At 30.7% G+C, this 22,687-nt stretch overlaps 1 protein-coding gene across 3 annotated transcripts; it reads right to left on the bottom strand.

The window, feature by feature from the left end:
* Positions 1–2,228: 2,228 nt before the first annotated feature.
* LOC132930891 (zinc finger MYM-type protein 1-like) lies at positions 2,229–6,348 on the bottom strand. 3 transcript variants are annotated; one of them, XM_060996994.1, is made up of 8 exons: positions 6,019–6,317; positions 5,373–5,498; positions 5,183–5,308; positions 4,994–5,119; positions 4,843–4,930; positions 4,368–4,517; positions 4,214–4,293; positions 2,229–4,141 (listed from the first exon to the last, which is right to left on the bottom strand). In XM_060996994.1, the coding sequence occupies exons 1-8, from the start codon at positions 6,146–6,148 to the stop codon at positions 2,265–2,267; spliced, it is 2,703 nt and encodes a 900-aa protein (XP_060852977.1). In that variant the 5' UTR covers positions 6,149–6,317; the 3' UTR covers positions 2,229–2,264. The 3 variants fall into 3 exon arrangements, with proteins under 3 accessions (XP_060852977.1, XP_060852976.1, XP_060852975.1); XM_060996993.1 differs by having other exon boundaries at positions 2,230–4,293; positions 6,019–6,168; positions 6,269–6,348; XM_060996992.1 differs by having other exon boundaries at positions 2,230–4,293.
* Between the last annotated feature and the right edge of the window lie 16,339 nt (positions 6,349–22,687).

Genomic DNA, 22,687 nt, shown 5'->3' with positions numbered 1-22,687 from the left:
TATCGGTTTTATTATGTTTGACGCGCGTTTGCAGGGCCCGCCCGTGTATGCTTATAATAATAATAATACGTAGTCAGCGGCCGACGGGGCGTACGCGGAAATGCGGCCGATATCGGTAATAATGTAATGATGCAGTTAGGTGTCTTCGTAACGTTTATGAATGAAATCGGTTAAGGGTTGAACACGTTCGAGATCTCATTCATCGTCCGTTCAACCCTTTCGCGGGAAACTGAAACCACCTGTACCTGTATCTATATACCCGCGTGTAACAAGTGCACCACGCCGTACACAACATGCATATTATATTCACGTTATATATAGCAGTATACGAATACCATCACGCGTACACCGCGAGCACATTCCCGCACTACAGCAATGCGTTTTACCATCTAATAGTGTAATAATACACTCTCGCTATAAGTATAATTAAGCATCATTTATTGTATTAATATTATTTGTCATTAGGCGTTTGATTTTTCGTTGACGTCAATCCGGATTTTTATTACCGTTAAATTATTCATAACATAAGTTGTTAAGTTTAATATCATATTGTTATAGGTATAGTTCACTCTAATATATAAAAAAATAGTCATAATTTATTACCAAAAACATATTTGTTTTTCAGTAAATTCTAAACAAAAAAAATAAATATATTTTCATATAGTATACTTTAAAATATTTAAATTGGAAATTCTTTAAATTATGCAGCTTAGCTCATTACCTGAATTTTAAATAATGAGTATTTTAACTAATTTTTTTTTTTTTTAAATTAGAAATCATTTCAATAACAACACGATTTTGATATACGAAGATAACGATATTTGATAGTTAAATAATACAGTAATTAAACACGTCCACGTCGAAAAAATAAATCATTTTCAAGTATTTATAAAATGTGTACTTATTTACCAAATATACACAAATATGCATTTATACTTAAAATATTTAAATTAAATTAGTATAAATTTACTCAAAAATCTATGAAACATGAATATGTATCTAACCAGGTGTAGTGTATACTGTATAGGTATTAAATATTATAAGTCAGTAAAAATATGAAATTATAATAAAATCCGTTTCCCGGCCAAATCGATGATCGATAATCAAAGATATTGTATTGTTTATTTTAAGCTCATACCACGATGTAGAGAAGATCTTCTCTACATCGTGGCTCATACTGTGTTCACTTTTGAGTAGGTATTCAACGGAACAAAAAAAACTTTTTAGTTACAAATCGCTGAAAAGCTATACTTAATTATTTTTATATATACTATCATTTGATGTAATCATTTAATTTAAATATAAAAAGTAATGTAAATTATGTATTTAATATATTTTGTTTGGAGAATTCATTATCTTAAAACAAGTGTAAAAATTTAAAAAAATATATATTTCGTAGTTTTGGCCTGTCCGCATTATTTAGCATTATCAGTATTAATTTAATAATATTATAATTTTAATTATAGGTATGTATTGTAGGCGTTATAACATGTACACAATTTAGCCGTATGCAGTAAATTATACGTATACCAATTGTGTTGGACTCAGTTATTGAAATCATTGATACACGCGTAAGGAAAAATAATAAAAAATAAATAAGTTGTTAATATTATTAGCTATAATACCTACGTTTATGAAGGTAGGTAATAAATTAATATGATTCGAACACTATATTATGCTTAATTCATATAATATTTGAGTGGAAGCTTTTTTCGAGTGTTAGCTGTTTTGTCAATCGATAAACACATATTTTTATTATTTAATAGGTACAGCTTAAATTATTAACTACACAAGGACCTAGTTAAAACCACTACAAGGTTCATCGAGTTTATCCAAAGAATAAGCCTATTTACAATAATATAATTATTAATTGAAAGCAAAAATAATATTGTAACACTGAAAAAATCTTCAAGTTATACGAAAAACAGTAGAAGTGTTCAAGACATCAACGAATATTAAATCGATAAACTATACAATATAGTATAACATAATATTTAAGTAATGATGACGTAATTATCGGCTGAAAAATAAAACACTTAATATTATAATAATCTATGCAGCTATGTATATAGTGTATATGCATATTATAGAAAGCATGACCCACTGAGCAGTGGCGCATTTAAACATTTAGCGCCCTGGGGCAACATTTTACTAGCGCCCCCCCTCCTCAAGAAATACACATTTAATATTTTTGTAGATAATAAATATAAATATATTTAAAATAATTATTAATATACTAGAACAAACAATATTTAAAAATGTACTTATACTTTTCGTCGTGCATGGTCTTGAGCAAATTCTTGAATAATATCGTCGTAGCTTATTGCTGTAGTAACATCAGATTCTATATTCATGATTGCTAATGCAGTGAGCCTTTCTTCGCCTATGTTTGACCTTAAATATGATTTTATTCGTTTTAAGGCTGAAAATGACCTCTCAGTTGAGCAGTTACTAACTGGAGTGCATAGTAACATTCTTAAAGCAATATCTATATAAGGGAAAATATCCTTCAAATTATTTTTTCTTATAAACACTAACATATCTTGAATACTTTGAGGAGGATTAGAAATAGTTTTCAAATAGCTGCTAAAATGAATACATTCATTAGGAAATGAAGTTCCCAAATCTGTATTATATTCATTTCTTAACAGCTCAGCAGATACCCTTATGTCTGCAGCTGTCATTTTAGTAATTTTAAAAAAAAAATAATAATTTTTTAAAAGGTTGTTATATGCAATTTTTCTTCTCAACAATTCTGACTTCAATTGGTCTAAAATAACAAAATAGGTATTGATTTTAAAATTAGTTACAATACTTTCCATTGAACTGTCATCACTAAATTTTTTAATTTTTTTTTGTCGCTTTTCAGTATTTCTAAAGTTCATAATTCCACATTTTTCAATAGCATTTCTTTTAAAATTTTCATAATCTTTATCTGTACGAATATCACCAACATAATTAATTAATGATTGATAAAGCTCAACAACAACACTTAAATCAATATTTACACTTTGAAGTTTTTTGCTAACTGTATTAAACCTATGTAATATGTCTCCCCAAAAAATTGACAAGAAAAATGTTTCTAATGATTTAAGTATTTTGAGTATACCATTTGCTTCACATCGAATAGCTGGTTTTTCTTTTTCATTTTCTCCAATCTTAATTAAAGCATTTTCAATAGATGACCAATTTTTATTTAATGAATAACATGCATCATCTCTTGCAGACCACCTTGTATCTGATAATCTCTTGATTGAAGAATTTAAAATCTGCCATCGGTAAGTTGATGCTGAAAAGAATGTGTACAAGTTTTGAAGAAAGTTAAAAAAATGAATAGCTTCATTACAACAGCTGGCAGCATTTTGTCCCACTAAATTTAATGAATGAGCCGAGCAGGGAACAAACTTGGCCAATGGATTTATCAGTTTTATTCTAGCTTGTAATCCAGAGTAACTACCAGACATGTTACTCGCATTGTCATATGACTGCCCTCTTAAATAGTTAAGATTCAAATTGTACTTATTCAGAATTGTTATCACTGCTTCAGCCATATCTTCTGATTTATGTCCAACATTATTCATAAAACATAAAAAACGCTCAAATACATTACCACTCTCATCAACAAATCGTACAACTAAAGAAAGTTGATCAGTGTGGGTAATATCTGGCGTTGAATCAACACTAATTGAAAAATATCGTGAAGTATTGACATCTTGAATAATAGTATTTTCTACTTTTTTAGACATTAATAAAATAAATTGCTCATAAATATAATATGATAAATATGAAGTATGACCTTTACCGGGATTACCATTTTTGGAAATATGGTTTGATATAAAAGGGTCAAATTCAGCTAATAACTCAAGTGCCATCATAAAATTTCCATTACGTGGACATCCAATTTTTGAAGTATGTCCTCTGAATGCTAAACCTCTTGATGCCAATGTTTTAACAATTGCCACAACTCTTTTTAAAACATTGATCCAATACATACGTTCATTTTCAATTTGTTGTATTATTTGTTGATCAATTCTTTGATGTGTTTGTCCTCGATTTTTCATTGCTAGAATATTTGAACGATGTTTTAAAGAATTTTCATGTTGTGATATGAGCTCTTCAGCTCTTTTCCAGTTTGAAAATCCTTTTGAAGCAAATGAAGATGAATTTATGTTGCCAAACAACAAGCATGGGATACAGTAAATTACACCCTTACTTTCTGAGTATGCAATGAAATTACGTTTAATTGAATCACCATTAGTTAGTCTTGTATTCCAATAGTTTTTATTGCAAAATCTTAAAATTAAATTAAAATAAGGTTAAGTTATTAAAATTATCTTATCATTAGTTACTAAAACTTAAATTTGTACCTATAGTAGGTTTTGGTAGTTTTTTTGTGAAGTTTTGTATATGCTCGTTTAGACTTGGTAAAATTTAAATCATTTAAATCTTGAGAAAATCCATTAATACAAATATATTCTATAGTGAACTCGTTTATTTTCCATAAAGCAGGATCACATCTATGAAAAATAACAACTATTATATATTATATTGTAATTGATTTATTTTAATCTATAAATACTAAAATTAAGTGACTGGTATGTAAAAAATTATGAAAACACTACAAACACTGAACATGGTTATTTTAAAACAAAACTAATAATTATGTAATTTTCATTTAATCACTTAATTCCTTTTTAACTATTTTAATACACCTACCAAATTAAAACACATAAATATTAGAATAGTATTTGTATTGAATAGTGTTTATTTATATTAAAATATTAGTAAATAATTTAGGTATCTTACAAGTAATTATTAAAATATTAACATAAAATAATTTACCGAGGAATATCAGTAGGCTCAAACAAAACATCAGCAGTTTCATTATTCTTAGATGACAATATATCAGTATTTATCTCAGAAATACTATCTATTAAATAATAAAATACAATTATTTAATTGCAAATATAAAATAGTTACATTTTTAATTTACTTTCTGTCTTAATATAACCACTACTTTTTGTAAGTTTGTGTTGTTCAGAACTGTTTACATTTGAATAATCTGGGTATATTTGTATTTGTGTATCTTGATTTAACATCTCTAGTTTATCATCTGTATCTATTAAATAATAAAATACCACTATTTAATTGCAATAATAAAATAATTACATTTTTTATTTACATTCTGTCACAATATTTCCACTACTTGTCATAGGATTGTGCTGTTCAGAACTGTTTATATTTGAATAATCTGGGTTCATTTGTATTTGTGTATCTTGGTTTAACATATCTAGTTCATCATCTGTATCTATTAAATAATAAAATACAATTATTTAATTGCAAATATAAGATAGTTACATTTTTAATTTTACTTTCTGTCTCAATATAACCACTACTTTTTGTAGGTTTGTACTGTTCAGAACTGTTTACATTTGAATAATCTGGGTTCATTTGTATTTGTGTACCTTGGTTTAACATCTCCAGTTTATCATCTGTATCTATTAAACATAAAAAAGAATTATTTAATTTCAAACATAAAATAAATATAATTTTAATTTAATTTCTGTCTCAATATTTCCATCATTTTTTGTAGCCATGCTGTACAGAACTGCTTACATTTGAATAATTCAGGTTTATATTTATTTTTGTAGGTAGGTTTAACTTTAACATATCTAATTCATCAAGTTTCAATTATTATTCAAATTTATTATAAAATTCAAAATATAAGTTTCAAAGTAAACCAGCTTTTATTAACTAATTATAACTTCAACTAGTTAATAAATACAAAAATTTGATCACTAAAAATGTCAATAGTTATAAGAGACAATTATCAGATAGGTAGTCTATACTAGGTATAATATAATGGTCCTATATTAATATAAAAAGCGAGTTTGGTATTTTTTTAAAACAGGTAGGTACTTTAAATAATTAAATACAAAATAAGAAATTTGAAAATTGAAACACTGAATTGTTATTTGTTTTTATACTTCAATAAAAACAAAAACAAAAACAACTTACTTGAATTATTCGATGGCTTGAACATACTATCTAATTTTCTACAATTCTTAATTAATGCATCGTGTTTTAATTTTTTAATTTTTGCTTGCTTTCTATATCCTGAACCACTAAGCTTTTTTTTAGCTTCCATATTGAAAATCCGCGTATAATCTATTACAGAATATAGTAATATAAATATAATTTATAATACTCAATCGAGTACAGTGCATAGAACCATATATAAACTATAAATTTATAACATTGTACTTACCAAATTCCAGTAATTTATAGAAGGTATACTGGAATACTGAATACTAATTTTGAAAGTAGAACGAATTATAAACAATAAACGATAAAGATTAAATCAAATATTAACATTAAGCGTCTAATGACCGTATGGTTAACTTATTACACAAGACGCTGTCAGAAGACAATTAAACACGCGAGTCACTATAGCTAATATTGACAAAAATAACGTTCGGCGGTCGGCGATAAGGAAAATAATATTTTGATGTGGATATTATGTTATTTTTAACTCGTATTAGCTAATAACATGTTATTTCCGCCACAGATGATATATATTATAATATATAAATAAATCATTGATATTTATATCTATGATTGTCACAATCCCGTGCCGCTCATAGACCTGTATGAAAACCGTTTATAATCATAGACCTTATGAGTTATAAGTAAAATGTCTATTTTTAATTTATAATCTTTATTTGTATTTTGTATAATAATATTATATCAAATTAAATAGAAAGATTTTAATTATATGTAGTGGTAAACTATAAAAATTTTCCCGCCCCCTAGAATTTGGCGCCCGGGGCACTTGCCCCAGTTGCCCCCCCTTAAATGCGCCACTGCCACTGAGCTTTCTTATTTGCGTATAGGAATAATAAAGTATTATTATGTCAGAAATAAACTCAAATAACGAACAGCTTACGATCATAATACCTAATTATGTCGAAAAGTAAAATCATTCGAATTCAATTTAAATCTATCTTATTATTTGCGGGAAAAAATTGATCTCAAACCAAATTATTATTTTAATTTATTGAACTTAAACAAAATTGAACTTGTAATTGACTAAACCAAAACGCCGAACGAGTTCATATTTTATGAAATCCGGACAAAATTTCTAAAAAATTAAAAAATATCTCGAGAAAATTATAACTAATAATGAAATAATTAAAATTAAACTTATCGCATTTTAAGTTTTCATCATATCGTTCGTTAAATTTTGTACTTGATTAGCACATGTTCGAACCGAACAATTAGTAAACAATAACTTGGTAAAAATATTTGATGTTTCAAATTTGTTTATCAAAATGAATCCATCATATTTTCAAAAATCAAACAATTTGTTTTATTAACTTTTATTGTTATTTCGATTTATCGTTATTCGCAAATGTATTTCATAATGAGTACGAAGTAACGGCGATATTATGCGTTTAAATATTAAGCGCTTTAAGTTGATCGGTTGAGAGATTTCAAAATTGGAAATGTTAAAATCTAAAATATACATTATTTTTTGAGCCTCCATAATAATATTATACTTGAATAGTATTTTCAATTGGTTTATAAATTGTCAATAAAATTATAATATGGTCTGACCGTGCATTATTTTTTTTTATGTTTTCGATGTAAAAAATCGGCACGACTATTCAAATTGGTCGATATCAAAAACGGATGTTTAACCTCACTGCCTTTTGGTTTTCATAACGAAGCTAAAATATAAAAATAATAATATATTCAGTATTTCAATAATTTAACTCGTGCGCCGTTTTCGAGATATCGCGCGCCCCGGCGTAGGTTGTTTTGCGGCACTGTTATGATCAAGGCGCGCAGTTGTGTTTTTTTTATTTTCCACACATGGCCGTCGATCGTCTTTATTACTGTTTTCGACCGCGATAATGAAGTGATTTCTAATAGTTATTTTCCTAAAAACGACAAGCATTGCACGCACGGCAATGAGCTTTTATATGCATACACATTTATATTATATAACTCATATGTATGTCATTTAAATTCGATTTGTGTAAATGCTGTTCGAAACGCGTGTAAAAGCGACCGTATAAACCTGTTAACTGCGCGGCTCACGAAATTTACACAATAATCGAGTGCAGTACATGCGCAATATCTGTGGACAATCGCGTGTACCCATTAGTATTAATGTTTCTAATGTCTGTGCACGCACGACACGCAATAAAAATAACATCTTTATTGTCATTATAATATATTGTTCTAACTGCGTCATTTCTAAATCGATCGAAACAATAATATAATTACAGTCGTCGCGAACGTCGTAGCGTCGTATTAATAAACAAATCATTAATCGTGTGCGTAAATCGTTAGACGATCGTGTTGTTTTTGCGAATGGTTCGAGTGTCGCGTAGACCGTCGAGTTCGACGACCACTCGCGAACAATTTTTAAAATATCCAAAGTCGGGCAGAACGCAATCTCGCTTACAAAGGCATATCTTTGTGAACGTATACGTACCCATATGGCCATATGTAAGGACGTTAACTACGCGCTACATTTAACCAGTCGAAAACCACGAACGATAATGATATGACACGGTGTGTCCTCGGGGCGTGGAGGGGTGAGACGATTGGGGCAGTCACCCCTCCGGTGGCATTTTTCTTCTTCAAATGTTGATAATTTATACAAACTATACCTAGTCATTTGTATGTTTATGTAATATATTATATATGTATAAAGTTCGTCCCCTCCCCCCCGTGAAAGGGTCTAGGGACGCCACTGATATGACGGCCAAGCGAAAAATGCGTAAAATATATTTTATCATTTTACCATCCACTAAGTGCAGTGCGGTGAACGTTTGTGAGCTGATAACAACGCCGTCGACAAACACTGTGGTGCGTCCTATTTTTATCGGGGCCGGTTTTAACTCTTTTGGCGTTCACATTTACACAAAGTACCTACTGCAGCGCATCGAATCGCGTCGTTTCGAGATTATAATAATATATGTACGCGAATATATTATATAATATTACAATAAGCTATACGAATCGTCTGACGTACGAAATCCACGACGGTGCTGCAACGATGATATCATACATTCGCGCGTTGTGTACAGCTTCAGCTGCAGCAGTAGAACTAGTGAGATTAAACTAATATACGTATTATTATCATCGTTACTATCGGAGAAAAAAAAAATTACATTTGCGTTTAAATATACTCGTACACTACGTATCTATATTATAAGTTATAACGATACGTTATAATTATTATTATCGTGGAAGACGACGTTTATTAGACCCCGTGGTGTCGGTAGGACGAGATGAAATATCACAACGGCGTAATTACACGGGCATACTTATACGTCGCATAATAATATTATATATTATATATTATAGGAACGCTTATATTGTAAGTTATAATCGGGTCTAACGCGTCGTACTCGAGCTCTCGCAACGATTAACTGAAATATTATGTATATTTTAAATATTCGTGAACCGTTTAGCGAAGTGTTTTTTGGTTTTTCCGAGAACCGATTTTCTAGTTGAGGCCTATAATTAAGCGCGGTCGTGCGGCGAGCTGCGGTGCACATGTTGTTTCCCCGTCACCCGAAAGTTCGTGCATTAATCACAGACGAGGATCACAAGACGGGACCACGTCGAATCTGGACCGTGCCGGATGCCATGATTATTCGTTTGACGTAGGTAAACGAAATTTGAGTCCAAAGAGTGACCTTCCAAATGGATCGTTACGATGTCTTATATAATGAGTCCATGTATTTTATTTTCGTTTTGGTATAAAACCCCCGTGTTCTTGACACGCGTTTATGTAAGTTTTTCAAATGACTATAAAGTACATTAAGTACATTAAGTACATATAAGACACTATTTGCAATAATATTATCGCGTTTATCTACGAAACTACAATCAGTAGGACAGTAACCGATAGTAGAATTTTAGTGATAAATACAGACTATTACAACACATTTCTTGTTTTTTTTTTAGATGATCATTTTGAATCACTTTTAAAGTTTTTAATTTCATTTCGAAATCCTTAATAATTTAATATATATATATCATCTATTGCAGTATATTTTTTATAAGTTATCAACTATAACCATCGTCATAAGTGTTTTAACAAAAAATATTATTGTTTTGGAGATATAAACGTGCACACGGGAGAGGCAAACTATTCCGTCACCCGAGATTTTTCATCAAAGTATTTATCATTTTTTAAAAAATATTTTCAATAATATGCATTATGCGAACAAAATAACAAAATAATTTCGTACTTACTAATTATATTATATAATTTTATATTTTATAATAACAAGACAGCTTCAGCAATGTTTACCGGTTTTTTCTGTGAAAATAATGACTACACAACATACAGTGACAAAAATATGCCGTAACCTCAAACCACTTAAACCTGATAATTCAATTTAAACGTCAGAAAATATTTATATTATTATATTTTCTTTTTTTAGAAAAAACACATTGAAAACCGTTGTGATATTTTTATGTTTAAACTTATAATCATATACATCAATAATAAGCGCATATATCTAATATTAAAATCACATCCATGATTTTGTGCGAGAATTAATTTCAGAGATCGTTATCTCACTCCAAGGCCATATTTGGAGGAAAAAATTCAAGAGGAGCCCCTGGAGCACGCTTATAGTTGGAGATAAAATAGCAATCCTATTTCAAATGTTATAAACACTATAACTAACAAGTACCAAGTACCTATTGCCTATTACTATAATAATAGTATAATGTAACACAAGTGTACTAAAATTATTGTATTACAAAATTTACGAATTAAATTTACATGCATCATCACATAGTAAATAGCAATACACGCGCGATTACCTGTAGTATAATAAAATATATTATAATGATAATAGCAAGAATGAAATTTCTTCTACACAAAATATTGTGTTATACATTATATGTGCCGTACTCACGAGTGGATTTCGCTTCGTCGATGTATTGCGATGCAATCATTATTGTATACGCATTATTGTAACTTTCGAATACATATCTTTTTCGCACACCATAATATTATACTATTATAATACTAGAGCTGTAGACGAGTAATAATAATTTTGGTCTGCGATCATTCGAGATTAGAATAGAAAGAAAAAAAGATACATACATAATTATACATTATTCGCCATACGCGGTCGAAACTCGAGGGTGTTGATTTTGGTGTTTATATAATATATATATTTATTATATAGAAACATCGAATGTGATAAGTACTACAAGTGTAGAAAGTTTATTGCACATACGCCGCGAATAGATTATGTTTTAAATAGTAAAACATTTTTAAAACAGGTCCTAATTTAACGTTTATTATTTTAATTTAGTATAGCCAGTATATAGGTATAGTGTATATTTTATATCGGACCCCCTTTATAAAATTATATTATTATTATATGTCTTCTAAGTCGAGGCATCATAAATACAAAACAAATTTACGCAGCATCTACATCATAATATAATATCGTATAAAGTATAACATTATACTATATCGACGGCGTCATGATGAGAGAGATTTTCATGTACTCTTACAGTCATAATGTAGCGAGTAATGAGCTACAAATACCACATATTATACCTGCACAGATAAAAATAAATAATAATAATAATAATAAACAGAGTGGCCTACCTATTAATCGCAGAGAGGCTACATTCACAGTGAATTTTATAACACCTTGAATTGCTTGAAAATGTAAAAAAATAATACGATTTTAAACGTCACTCGCGCGCGCGAGCGGCCGACCGCGGTTCTCGTTATAGCTGTATAGAACAGTGAACATTTTATATTATACGTTATTATAATATTATATAACGGCAACGATGAAAAACGGGTGGACTGGATTTCGGCTGCGGATATAGACGCGCAGTAGTTTTTAAACAAAAAATTTAGTTCCGAAATAGTTTTTCCCACCGCCGCCGAATGTAGGTATATTATACTATAATATACCGTTTCGATCCACAGATAATCATATAATTTTTTAACGGTAGGTGTAACATTATTGCAGTAGACGGATAATCGGTGGAAAAAAAAGTAGTTAATTATCCCGCTGCTGCAGATATTATCTCGCGAGCTCGTATATACGCGTCCCGAAGCACGGCAACGGCGACGAATATTAGAAAGTCTTATTATTATATTTTTACGACAAGCGTGCCCCCTCACGACCAAGTTCTCGGAAATGACGACACCGACTATAATACATAATAATATTTCGATATAAATATAATGTACAACGCGTGAAAGACTCCGAATTTAAAAATAAAATTATTATTATACCAAAGTGGGCGCAATTATATAAATATTAGGTACTTATAAAAATGTTTTTGCATTTTTTTTTCAGTGAAAAATCGTTAAAATAAATGAGATTTTTTAAAATATTTTTAATCCGAGCAATATAAAAGTGGTATTTATAAATGAAATTAGGTATCTCCACTACAAGTTCATAAGACGTAATACATATACGTAGCAAATTTACGTGGAGCGGTTCGTTCAAGTTTGGTTTCCGTCAGTTTTATTATTGGTTTGATAATATGTTAATCGACCTATTGTCAAGTACCTGTGATAGAGGTGTAACAACGATATCCGAGTTCTATCAATGCGGTTAACAGTCACACAACACATTTGTGAGCGGAAACGACAAATGTTGACGTAACAACAGGAATCTCGATTCCCTTAATCCGGACTCGAGACACGTAGGTATATGCAATTTTGTGTTGTTCAGTACCCAATCTATGGCTTGGAAGGCCGGTGTGCAACTACTATAATATCAGAGGCCACTTAAAAAAAATTACTATTTATAAGTCATTCGATGTGCACTAATTATATAATATATATATATATTTTTTTGTTATTTTATAAATGTGATGATGGATTAAAAAAAGAAAACATTTCAACTACATTAGGGACATGGTAAACCGAGTCCATAACAATTTGAAATAAGCGGGTGCGAGTAATTGCTTAAAATATTTTTTTTGTTGACCATTATTCCATCATCTTCTTGGATAATTTATCACTTTACAAAGTCAGAAAACCTAAGATATCAACGCGGGGCCCCTAAAAAAAAAGACTCAGCCCGAGGCCCCAGTGAGTTGTACCCCTGCACTTTCTCCCTGTGCAATCTGTAGCACTCACATCCGGCACTGAGTCTTGCTGTGCCGATGATGGCCCGCAAAGCGCGTCCAGCACGCTCGTGTCACGCGTTATTATTATTATACAATATGTTTCGTGTCCTCGGGTCAAAGTCACCGATAACTGCAGTGGCGGCGGCGGCAATCGCTTAGGCGACAATAATAATAAGTGGCGCGATGAGAGTCGTTATCATCGCACGCCTTATTGTTATTATTATATGTACACACATACACACATACACACACACATTTATATAACACGACCACTATACTATACCATAGGAATTATGTATAAGTAAATTATACACACACACGCACCATACGGCCACCTGTTTCGGGTCAAGGAGCGCGGCGGCGGCGGTACCGTGAGAACTGTAGGCAGGTGATGGCTACCTGTGTTACTCTCGCATAAATCTTGGCGGCCGCAGTCCATTTACACGGAACCGGTCCATTGCCGCCGCCGCCGCCGCCGCCGCCAACAGTAATTAACCCGTGACGGTCGCGCGCTCATTACGACCGCCGCCGTTTATATTATATATACATCGAATCGCTTATCACACGAAATATATTACCTACCGTAACAGTTTTTTTTTATTTTTTTCGCCTTTGGATACGACCCGCTAAAATATGCCACAGTTTATTATGTTATTATTTAACGATCCTTGGAAAATATTTTTCAGTTTTTTTGCGCTCCTATCGCACACTTTAACGTCAAATTTCTTCTCTTATTTTCACGCGAAACGTGTGACCGGCACGCACTCGGAACAATATACACATATTATGCGATACGCGCGTACAAGTATAACACACGTAGGTGTATCGTTTAAACGGTTTCAGCCTAAACAGGTGCAATATATTATATATGCCATTATTATAACAAACAAACTGTATTATTGTGCAAACTCGCATCGTGTGTATATACACACAAGAAGCAGCGAGTGTAGAACGATCGTATTTCTTCCGAATAATTGTTAACGTGCGCTATCGATCACGAAATCGTCAACACAGCAATCGATCCACGATTTACCGTCACCTGTACACACCTGTATTATAGCATTTTTATTGAATAATAATTATAAATGTCATACGCGCCGAAACTGCAGCAGAAGGTGGTGTATAAACCTCACATAATATATAGCTGCAGTATAATGTAAAATAAAGAGTCTATGCAAAACCTGACCTCTCTCGACGTACTGTACTACATACGATTACGACGTCAAACGACTAAACGACGTGTCCGAGTACAAAAGAAAACAATAAATCACACGATATAATATTATAATATAATAAGGGTGAGGACTAAGAGGTGGTATACGGCCGACAAATTATTATAATCGTGTCGGTCGGCCTATTTGCTCGCGGTTCGCCCGACAAGGACGTGGTGGTCGCGGTTCCTATTTACGCGGCTATATATAGGACGTGTACAGCAACAGCGGCGCAGTATATATACACATAAAATATATATAATAACGTGTCGAACGAGAAGCGTATACACGTCATTCGACCGCAATCGTATATGAAGACGTTGTTATATTAAATGGGTACGTCGTGATAATATATATATAATACCGTCGTACGGACGCCGTTCCGCGGTTTTGTTTCGTGAACAGACTACGGTGCGCGTGGCCGACAAAATTGAATTGATGTGATCGCGTCTATTTTTGGGCGCAGATTGTCGTTTCCGCGCGCGATCCACGCGTTTTTCACACGGTGCGCGCGGGTCGTTGAGTGCCCCGCGCGCGAGACCGTAGCAACGCTGTGCGCGGCGGCGGACGAGGAGGAGATCTTAGGAATTCCGAAGAGTAATCACCAGCGATTTGCTACCGCCGCCGTGGTCTGTCACACAGTCGTCGCAGGCGGCTGCGGCAATAATTTTACGGAGACTGGTGCGAGCGCTCGTCTACTGCAGCGCAACGATTATATTATTATTATTATTATGTGTATATATATATATAGTGCTATGACGGTATGTATAATAATAATATAATAATACGACGAGGAGACGTTCTCACGGGAGGGATTTCGACGCAATTAAACCACAGAGATAGCGTCTCATATAATAGTATATACGCATACACCTATATACTATGCATACGACTAGCTGTGACTACGCGGTGTTTGTTCAGGCATCTCGCGGGGGCGGCGGTGGCGGCGTTACGGGCGACGGGTTAAATTCAATATTTGTTCAGTGACCCAAAAGCGGGGGGAGCCGAAAAAAAAAACCCGAAAAAACACGTTATAATACGAGTGCTCGGCTCTTCGCGCCTATATGTATATGTGCATCGACATAATATGTTATATGCGCGTGTATATATATATATATATATAGGTAATAATATGTGTATATACCGTACACGTATTATTATTTTAATATTCTTCTCACACCCCGACGACGACGACGACTATGACGATGACGGGGGCATTGCGTTGTAACACAACCTGCTTGGGAACGTCGTTATAATAATATGATGTACATACGACTAAAGGTGTATACAATATCTACGTACACGCGATACTGTATATACATAATATAGGGCTTGAAGTTCCGATACCTGTAGTCGTGACGTCAAGGTCGAAGGGTTTAACTTCGATCGGTTGCGCATCGCCGTATTAAATAGCTATTAACACTTGCATATCATAATTAAATATTAAACATTTTATTATACGCACGTATAATAATATAATCATGTGATATATTGTTAGATCCATCACGACGATGCTGCGACTAACGTATTACCATATTACCAAGCAAAACACCACCATCGTTTATTCGTTCAAGAATTGCCACAGCACGTATTTACACCATACATCACAGATTATAGTGTTTTTTTTTTGCAATTCTTATACTCACCAAGAGTTTTGTAAATGTATGTCATCGAAACGTATGTAGACGAAAATAGGTTCAAAAGCTATCGAAGTTGTATTTAATTGTTTATATAATATCCAACTTATTTAATGTTTAATATTATTTAGTATTAAATATTTAATTATTGTTGTATCCAACAATTTCGTCATATATAATAAAAACTCCTTAACTTGTGTGGTATGTTTTTGCTCATCGAGGATCATTAATAATCGTAGGAACTTTTATCAATGCCATATTATAAGGTTATAAAATGTCTATTAGTCGTGAAATGAATGTTTAAAATTTAAGATATTTAAACACTTTGTATAATATACTTGCATGTTTGTATATTATATGTATGATACGAAACCGCAATTATTATTTTCGGTACACGCGAAATCATTGATAGTCATAATGTGGCCTATGGGTTTACGTCATAGCTTATAATAAATATAATATACCTATACATGCATGGCCATACTATATTATAATACTGTATATGTATAATTATTAACGTCGTCAGGTCGTCACAGAAAAGTTTATGAATATATCACATCTTTTGTATATAGGAAACATTAATTCTAAATTATATTTTACACAATCGTGCGAATTGCAGCTCATACATATATTTAATATTTATGTATTATAAAACGGTGTATCTGGCACGTGTAACACTATTAAATAGAGTCGTTAGTCGTTACAACATACAAATATATAGACCGCGATGTGATATCATAAACGTGAATGTTCAATAATATGTAAGTATATTATACGGTATACCTATATACGATTTATTATTAAATCTAAGTGTGCAACGACCGTCGGCGTGTCTGTGCAGCGTATCAATAATAATATAAGTGTATAATATTATGTACGGACAATTTCATGTGTATACGCGTTCGTGTGCACCAGACGTCGTTATTTGTACGTTATATTATATTATTTTCGTTCTGTTTCGTATATAACCCGAATCGGTTGCCCGCCACCGATTTCCAATATTGGAAAACATGCCCAATTTCCACTCCGCGAGAGCGCCGCGCCGAGTCATCTAATCGAGTTATGCAAATGCGAACGCGTATACACACAGGACACGGCGTTCCCACAGTCCGAGTGGCGGGTAATTAACTATATATGTATATGTACAGCGCGCGCGTACAGCGAGTAGCCGGAGTGGTCTTTCACCTTGTTTGGACACGTGCGACCGGATCGGAGAGTCGTCGAAAATGACGCGATAGTCGCTAATTAGAATAACACACGTACTCGTTCGGCTATATTATTACAATATATAGCTATATATATATATATAGCCTCATACTTATATGCAGGTAGTTATGTGTATATATTATATACGTTTATCATTTTCCGCGCTAACGAGTATATCTCCCCCTCCCCATACCGGCCAATGACGCGACAATTTGACCCGCTTTTAACGCGACACGATATAATAATATACATACATATAAAATTCGTGTTTTTTTTTTTTTTAGTGTGCGTACATGCAAATCAAAGTACATATAGTAAAATGTTATAATGAGTCGTCTGTAGCGACGTCGCGTGAAGTTTTATAAGAATTCATATTATACGCATCGTGAATATTTTTAAACAATTATTACTACAAAATAAAAACGATAAAAGTATTTAACCGAAAATGTATATAATATGGGTATTTATCTATGTATTATGTTTATGTTAAAAAATACTCATTCACCTATTTTATCACAGCGAAGCAAATAATATCTGATCCCGATACCGTGATGTCTTATACGTGTATAAATGTATAATATACATGCACAATAATTGCTGATATGTACGAGTATACTTGAATAGTTGAATGTACACGTCTTACAAGAAATTTGTTCATCAAATTGGTGTGAAAAAATCGTATCGGGATATTTGCATCATATCATAGATAATATGATACATAATATCATACACTTGCGTTGATTTCATGTTATTTGTCCATACACTTAAATAATTATACATTTATACTTCTACAATATACATAATACATATACCTATTATAGATCTAGAAATTAGTCGATTGTCATTTGTCGGACCAAACTTTGGCAAAACATTACAATCAAACACAAATACACTATACATGATTGCAGATTACATAGAATTTTCAGTGAGTACGTATTTATAACGATTTTAATAAAATGTTTTTATATTATACGTAAGATCTGGTGCATATAATCAAATATCCAAGATTTAGTGTCGAAACTTCAGACTCAGATATTAGCAGAGTACTTAGCTATATATTGTGAGATAATAAACAACATTCAAATTTCAATGGATATTATAAAAAGGATATTATCTATTTATAAATATTAAAATAATCATAATTCGATAACTCGAATCGGTTAGGGGCGAAAATAAAATTCGAATTATCGAGTTTCCACTGTATTATACTTTATTATTACTTAACATTAAATTTTATGATACGTACGTGTAATGACGTCGTTATATAGTTTATAGAACAAAATGTTTTGTAAATCATGCATGTTGTAAGTACCTACTATTAAATCCAGTATATCCAAATTGGTTTCCAAATTAGTTTTATTAGTTTTTAAGTTTTATTCAAATCTTCAACGACATTTAAATACTGCGTATCATATTATTCTTTATTTGAAATAATTATTTAAAATACAGATTATATATTATAAATAATATAATATTGTTTAGTCACAATAAATCATCTGTCAATTAAACTTAATGTAAATATTTATTATGTCTAAAGCCATTGCGCTGAATTTTACAAATAATATAACGTCACTATTTCGAAATTTATAATTATATATATATCACTATATCAAGAACCAATATTCGGATATACATTGTCATGTGTCGAAATCAATTTGGATGCAGCAATAAATTCATTTTTTTTTTTTTTTATTAAAATAAGTACGAATAACCTAACCCGATGAATTGCACAATCAAATCCATTTAAATTTTAAATAGCCAATAAGTATTTTGTACCATACATTTGAATAGGTAAATAATAGATGAATACACCTCTAATGGTATAATGCCTACCTAATAATACCTATTCCCTTGAGCAGAATAGCAAAAGTGGGCGTGATGTGTTAAGTATAATGTGTATTATTATTATTATTATGTGTATTATATGACATGAAGAAAGTTGTAAGCTATTATAATAAGCGTATGTTTTTTTTTAAATGTACTTAAAATCTAAACATTCTAAACAATACAGTCAATAATGTATGGGTTTGATTCCTGTAATTAGTGTTAATACTAATTATCTATAATATTTGAGAAGTAAAGAAAACAAGAACGCACCTTGTAGACGTCATAACGTTATAAAATTAAAACCAACAGAAAATTTAGTAATTGATAAATAAAATTATTAATCTCATAATAATATTAAATGGCATATATACTGTAGCTATAGGTATCTACGAATATAATATATATTATACACACTGCTACACTGATTTAGTAAATAGGTAGAAGTGCATAATTATTATAAATGTTGTATTAAGAATTTAATTAACTACCTATTAATTAATTTTTCTCGCTACGATTTCATAAAATTATAGAAATATATTAATATAATTAGGTATAGGTACATGTTTCTACAAAAATATACGAAATTTTTACCATCTTTGATATTGTATGAATATTGGAATTAAAAATGCTACCAAAAAACTCATTATTCATTGTAGATAATAATACAATTTCAAAGAGAAAAAATATATTTTCATAATAATTTATATTATGTAGTAACAAATACATGAAAAAAAAATAAAATTAATAATTGTAAGATATAACTAACAAATTGCTGTAGCATAATATGATCACGAATCACAATGAATCATAAAATATTATTTGACTTTATATTTTACCATTATTATGCAAGGTGTAATCATAAGTGCGTATACCTACCGTTTTAATAACGTTTCAGTAACTTTTTACTGTGGTATGCAAAAATAGTTTAAAATAAGAATTTGTATTATATTATATCCACCAATTAAAATACCATTGATTATAATAATATATTATATCACACTAATCCTTCAAGCTCAGCGTGTTTACTTGCAATTACTTTTAAAATTCCCACAGTCTATGCTCGTTTAATAATGTTTTGCGCGTGTTAATAATAAGGTATAGTAGTAATAATCATATTAGATAGGTACACAGAATACGGATACACACAAACACGACATACGATGAACTAGGTAAATATTATATGTAAAATATATATTGCATATTTCCAATTTCCATCTTAAACTGCACAGTATTATGCAGCTACTATCAACTATCAAGCTTAATGTTTTACTATATATAGACGTTCACGTTTGTTGATTTATACAATATAAACAAAAAGTGTTTCACCGACATACCCACCCCCATTTTTTTTTAATTGAAAGTTTATTTCGATTTTTAACTTTTTTATTAAAAAAATTTATTAAATATAATAATATAATTTATTTAAAACTATAATAAAAATTTAACTATTTAAATATTTATACCTAGTCCTTATTTATACATAAAAATTCCATTTCATAAAAAGTCAGAATTTGAATATATACATCATTAAAATGAAATAATAAGGAAGGGGGGCGAATCAATTTGTATAACTGTATAGTATCATAAATCAATATAATTTGAAAATTATTTATTAATAAAAAAATTGTGCGGTTCAGTTGTTGAGTGACATTAAAATTTCTTTAAGTGGACGCATATATTGTGTAGTCTACTTCTTAAATGCATACAACACAGCAAATTTGCGTTCAGTAGAACACATTATGTGTTATTAGCTTTAATATAAGAGATAATTTACCTATTATTAAATCTAAAGGTTGAACCATTATGATTGTGTCGTAGCATTAATTTTTTTCGATATTTTACTTTTAAGCTATTACACATAATACGAGCATTTTAAATTTGTAATATTTTTCATGTTCATATCTTTAATTTTGACAATAGATAAATTCTAATAAAGCGCTAAATAACAATACAATATATAATGACATGAACGCAAATTTACTATATTGTTTACTGGTAAGATATATAGACACCACATGCGGGTGTGACGCCCTCTTAAAAATTAAATACCTACAAAACTACCAATGGTGTATAATGATGGTTTATAATGAAACTTTTCAATTTCATTGAAAACAATTAATGCACTCTTGTTGATAGCGTTTTCTTTTCTTAGCTTTTAATTTTAAACTTTTAATGCGAATCATGAGCATTTGTAATATTTTACATAGTTAAAAGTTAAAAGTTATAACTCTTTAAAATGAAAATGTTAAATAAAAATATTAAAAACCTATACGAGATTCCTTTGACGAAATTCTTACCCGTAAGTTTACCTTGGCCAATTCACTCTAACCTATTCCAAACCTATTAAAGCTGATAACACAAAATTAGTTCGGTTGAACGTTGAAATGTTTCGTGTTAGACCAAGGTGACTACACACATGCGGGCATCGGGGATCCAACTTTACAGACGAGAAACGCTCAAGTGTTAGCTTTACAGTAATAGCGTGATTTAAACCACGCCCCTAGTCACGCGTGTGACGGGATGCTCATGGTAGTTGCAAGTTGTAATTTATTATATGACGGAAACGCCAATAATATTGTTATGTATAGTTCCTCTCAGTCAACATTTACGTATTTATTTTAAATTTTATTAGTTTAATATAACATATAAATATTTCATGATTATTCAGGTTATTTAACATAATACATATTATAATAATATGAGTCATTGAATTGTTCAGACAATTATTATTTTTATCTTTATATTTTGTTTATTTTTTGGCATATTACGCATACCCATATAACTATTATTTAATGTTGATAGTTATTATTATAAAAATTATAAATATTTTTTTCTATAATAATATATTGCAATTATTAATTTTGTATAGGTACTATTATATATATATGTATATTATATTATACCTGATTTTCTTTTCTGGCGTTGTTTACATAAACTAAATTTTTTCCCAGGCGAATTTACACTAAAAATAGGGGCGATTGTAAAGTCTACCGTTTTTAGGTAGTCGATTTTTGGGTTGAATATCAAACATGTAAATTCCACCGATACGATTTTTTTACCTGAAAAAAAAATGTAAATTCCACCGGTACGTTTTGACTTGAAAACAACTCCACCGATGGTAAAAGCCATAGATTAAAACTATTTTTAGTATAGCTACCTTTTTCTAATCAGCCGTTCAACTGTCAACTGTGTGTGTTTTATTTTAAATCTTTTTCAACTCCCAACTAGTGAGCATTAATTATTATATATTTGTAACTTATACTTTATATTGTAACTTATTATTATTATTGCTTACTTGTTTTATTATTATTGCATGTTTAATAATTTTATATCATTCCTATACTGTGATAATATACTAATTAATTTTTCTCAATTGCAAAAGGGTAAATTCCGAATATTTAAATAAAAATAAAAATGACGTGCCTATGGAAATTACATTTTTTCCGGTAGTAAAAAATTACTGGTGAAATTTACATGAAAAAAAGTTCTAAAAAGGTTGCAATCAGTGGAATTTACATGCGCCCAAAAAGAGGTAGGTACTTGTATAGCGAACATTATATACATAATGCGACCCTGTCAATATTTAAAGACTTATACTATACATATCTAAAGACTTATACTATACATATCTAAATGCAAATACTTACTAATTTTAAG

The sequence above is a fragment of the Rhopalosiphum padi genome, chromosome 4 (assembly GCF_020882245.1).
Source record: "Rhopalosiphum padi isolate XX-2018 chromosome 4, ASM2088224v1, whole genome shotgun sequence".
NCBI lineage: Eukaryota > Metazoa > Arthropoda > Insecta > Hemiptera > Aphididae > Rhopalosiphum > Rhopalosiphum padi.
The sequence above is the reverse complement of the archived record's forward strand: the minus strand, read 5'-3'. Positions and strand labels throughout refer to the sequence as shown.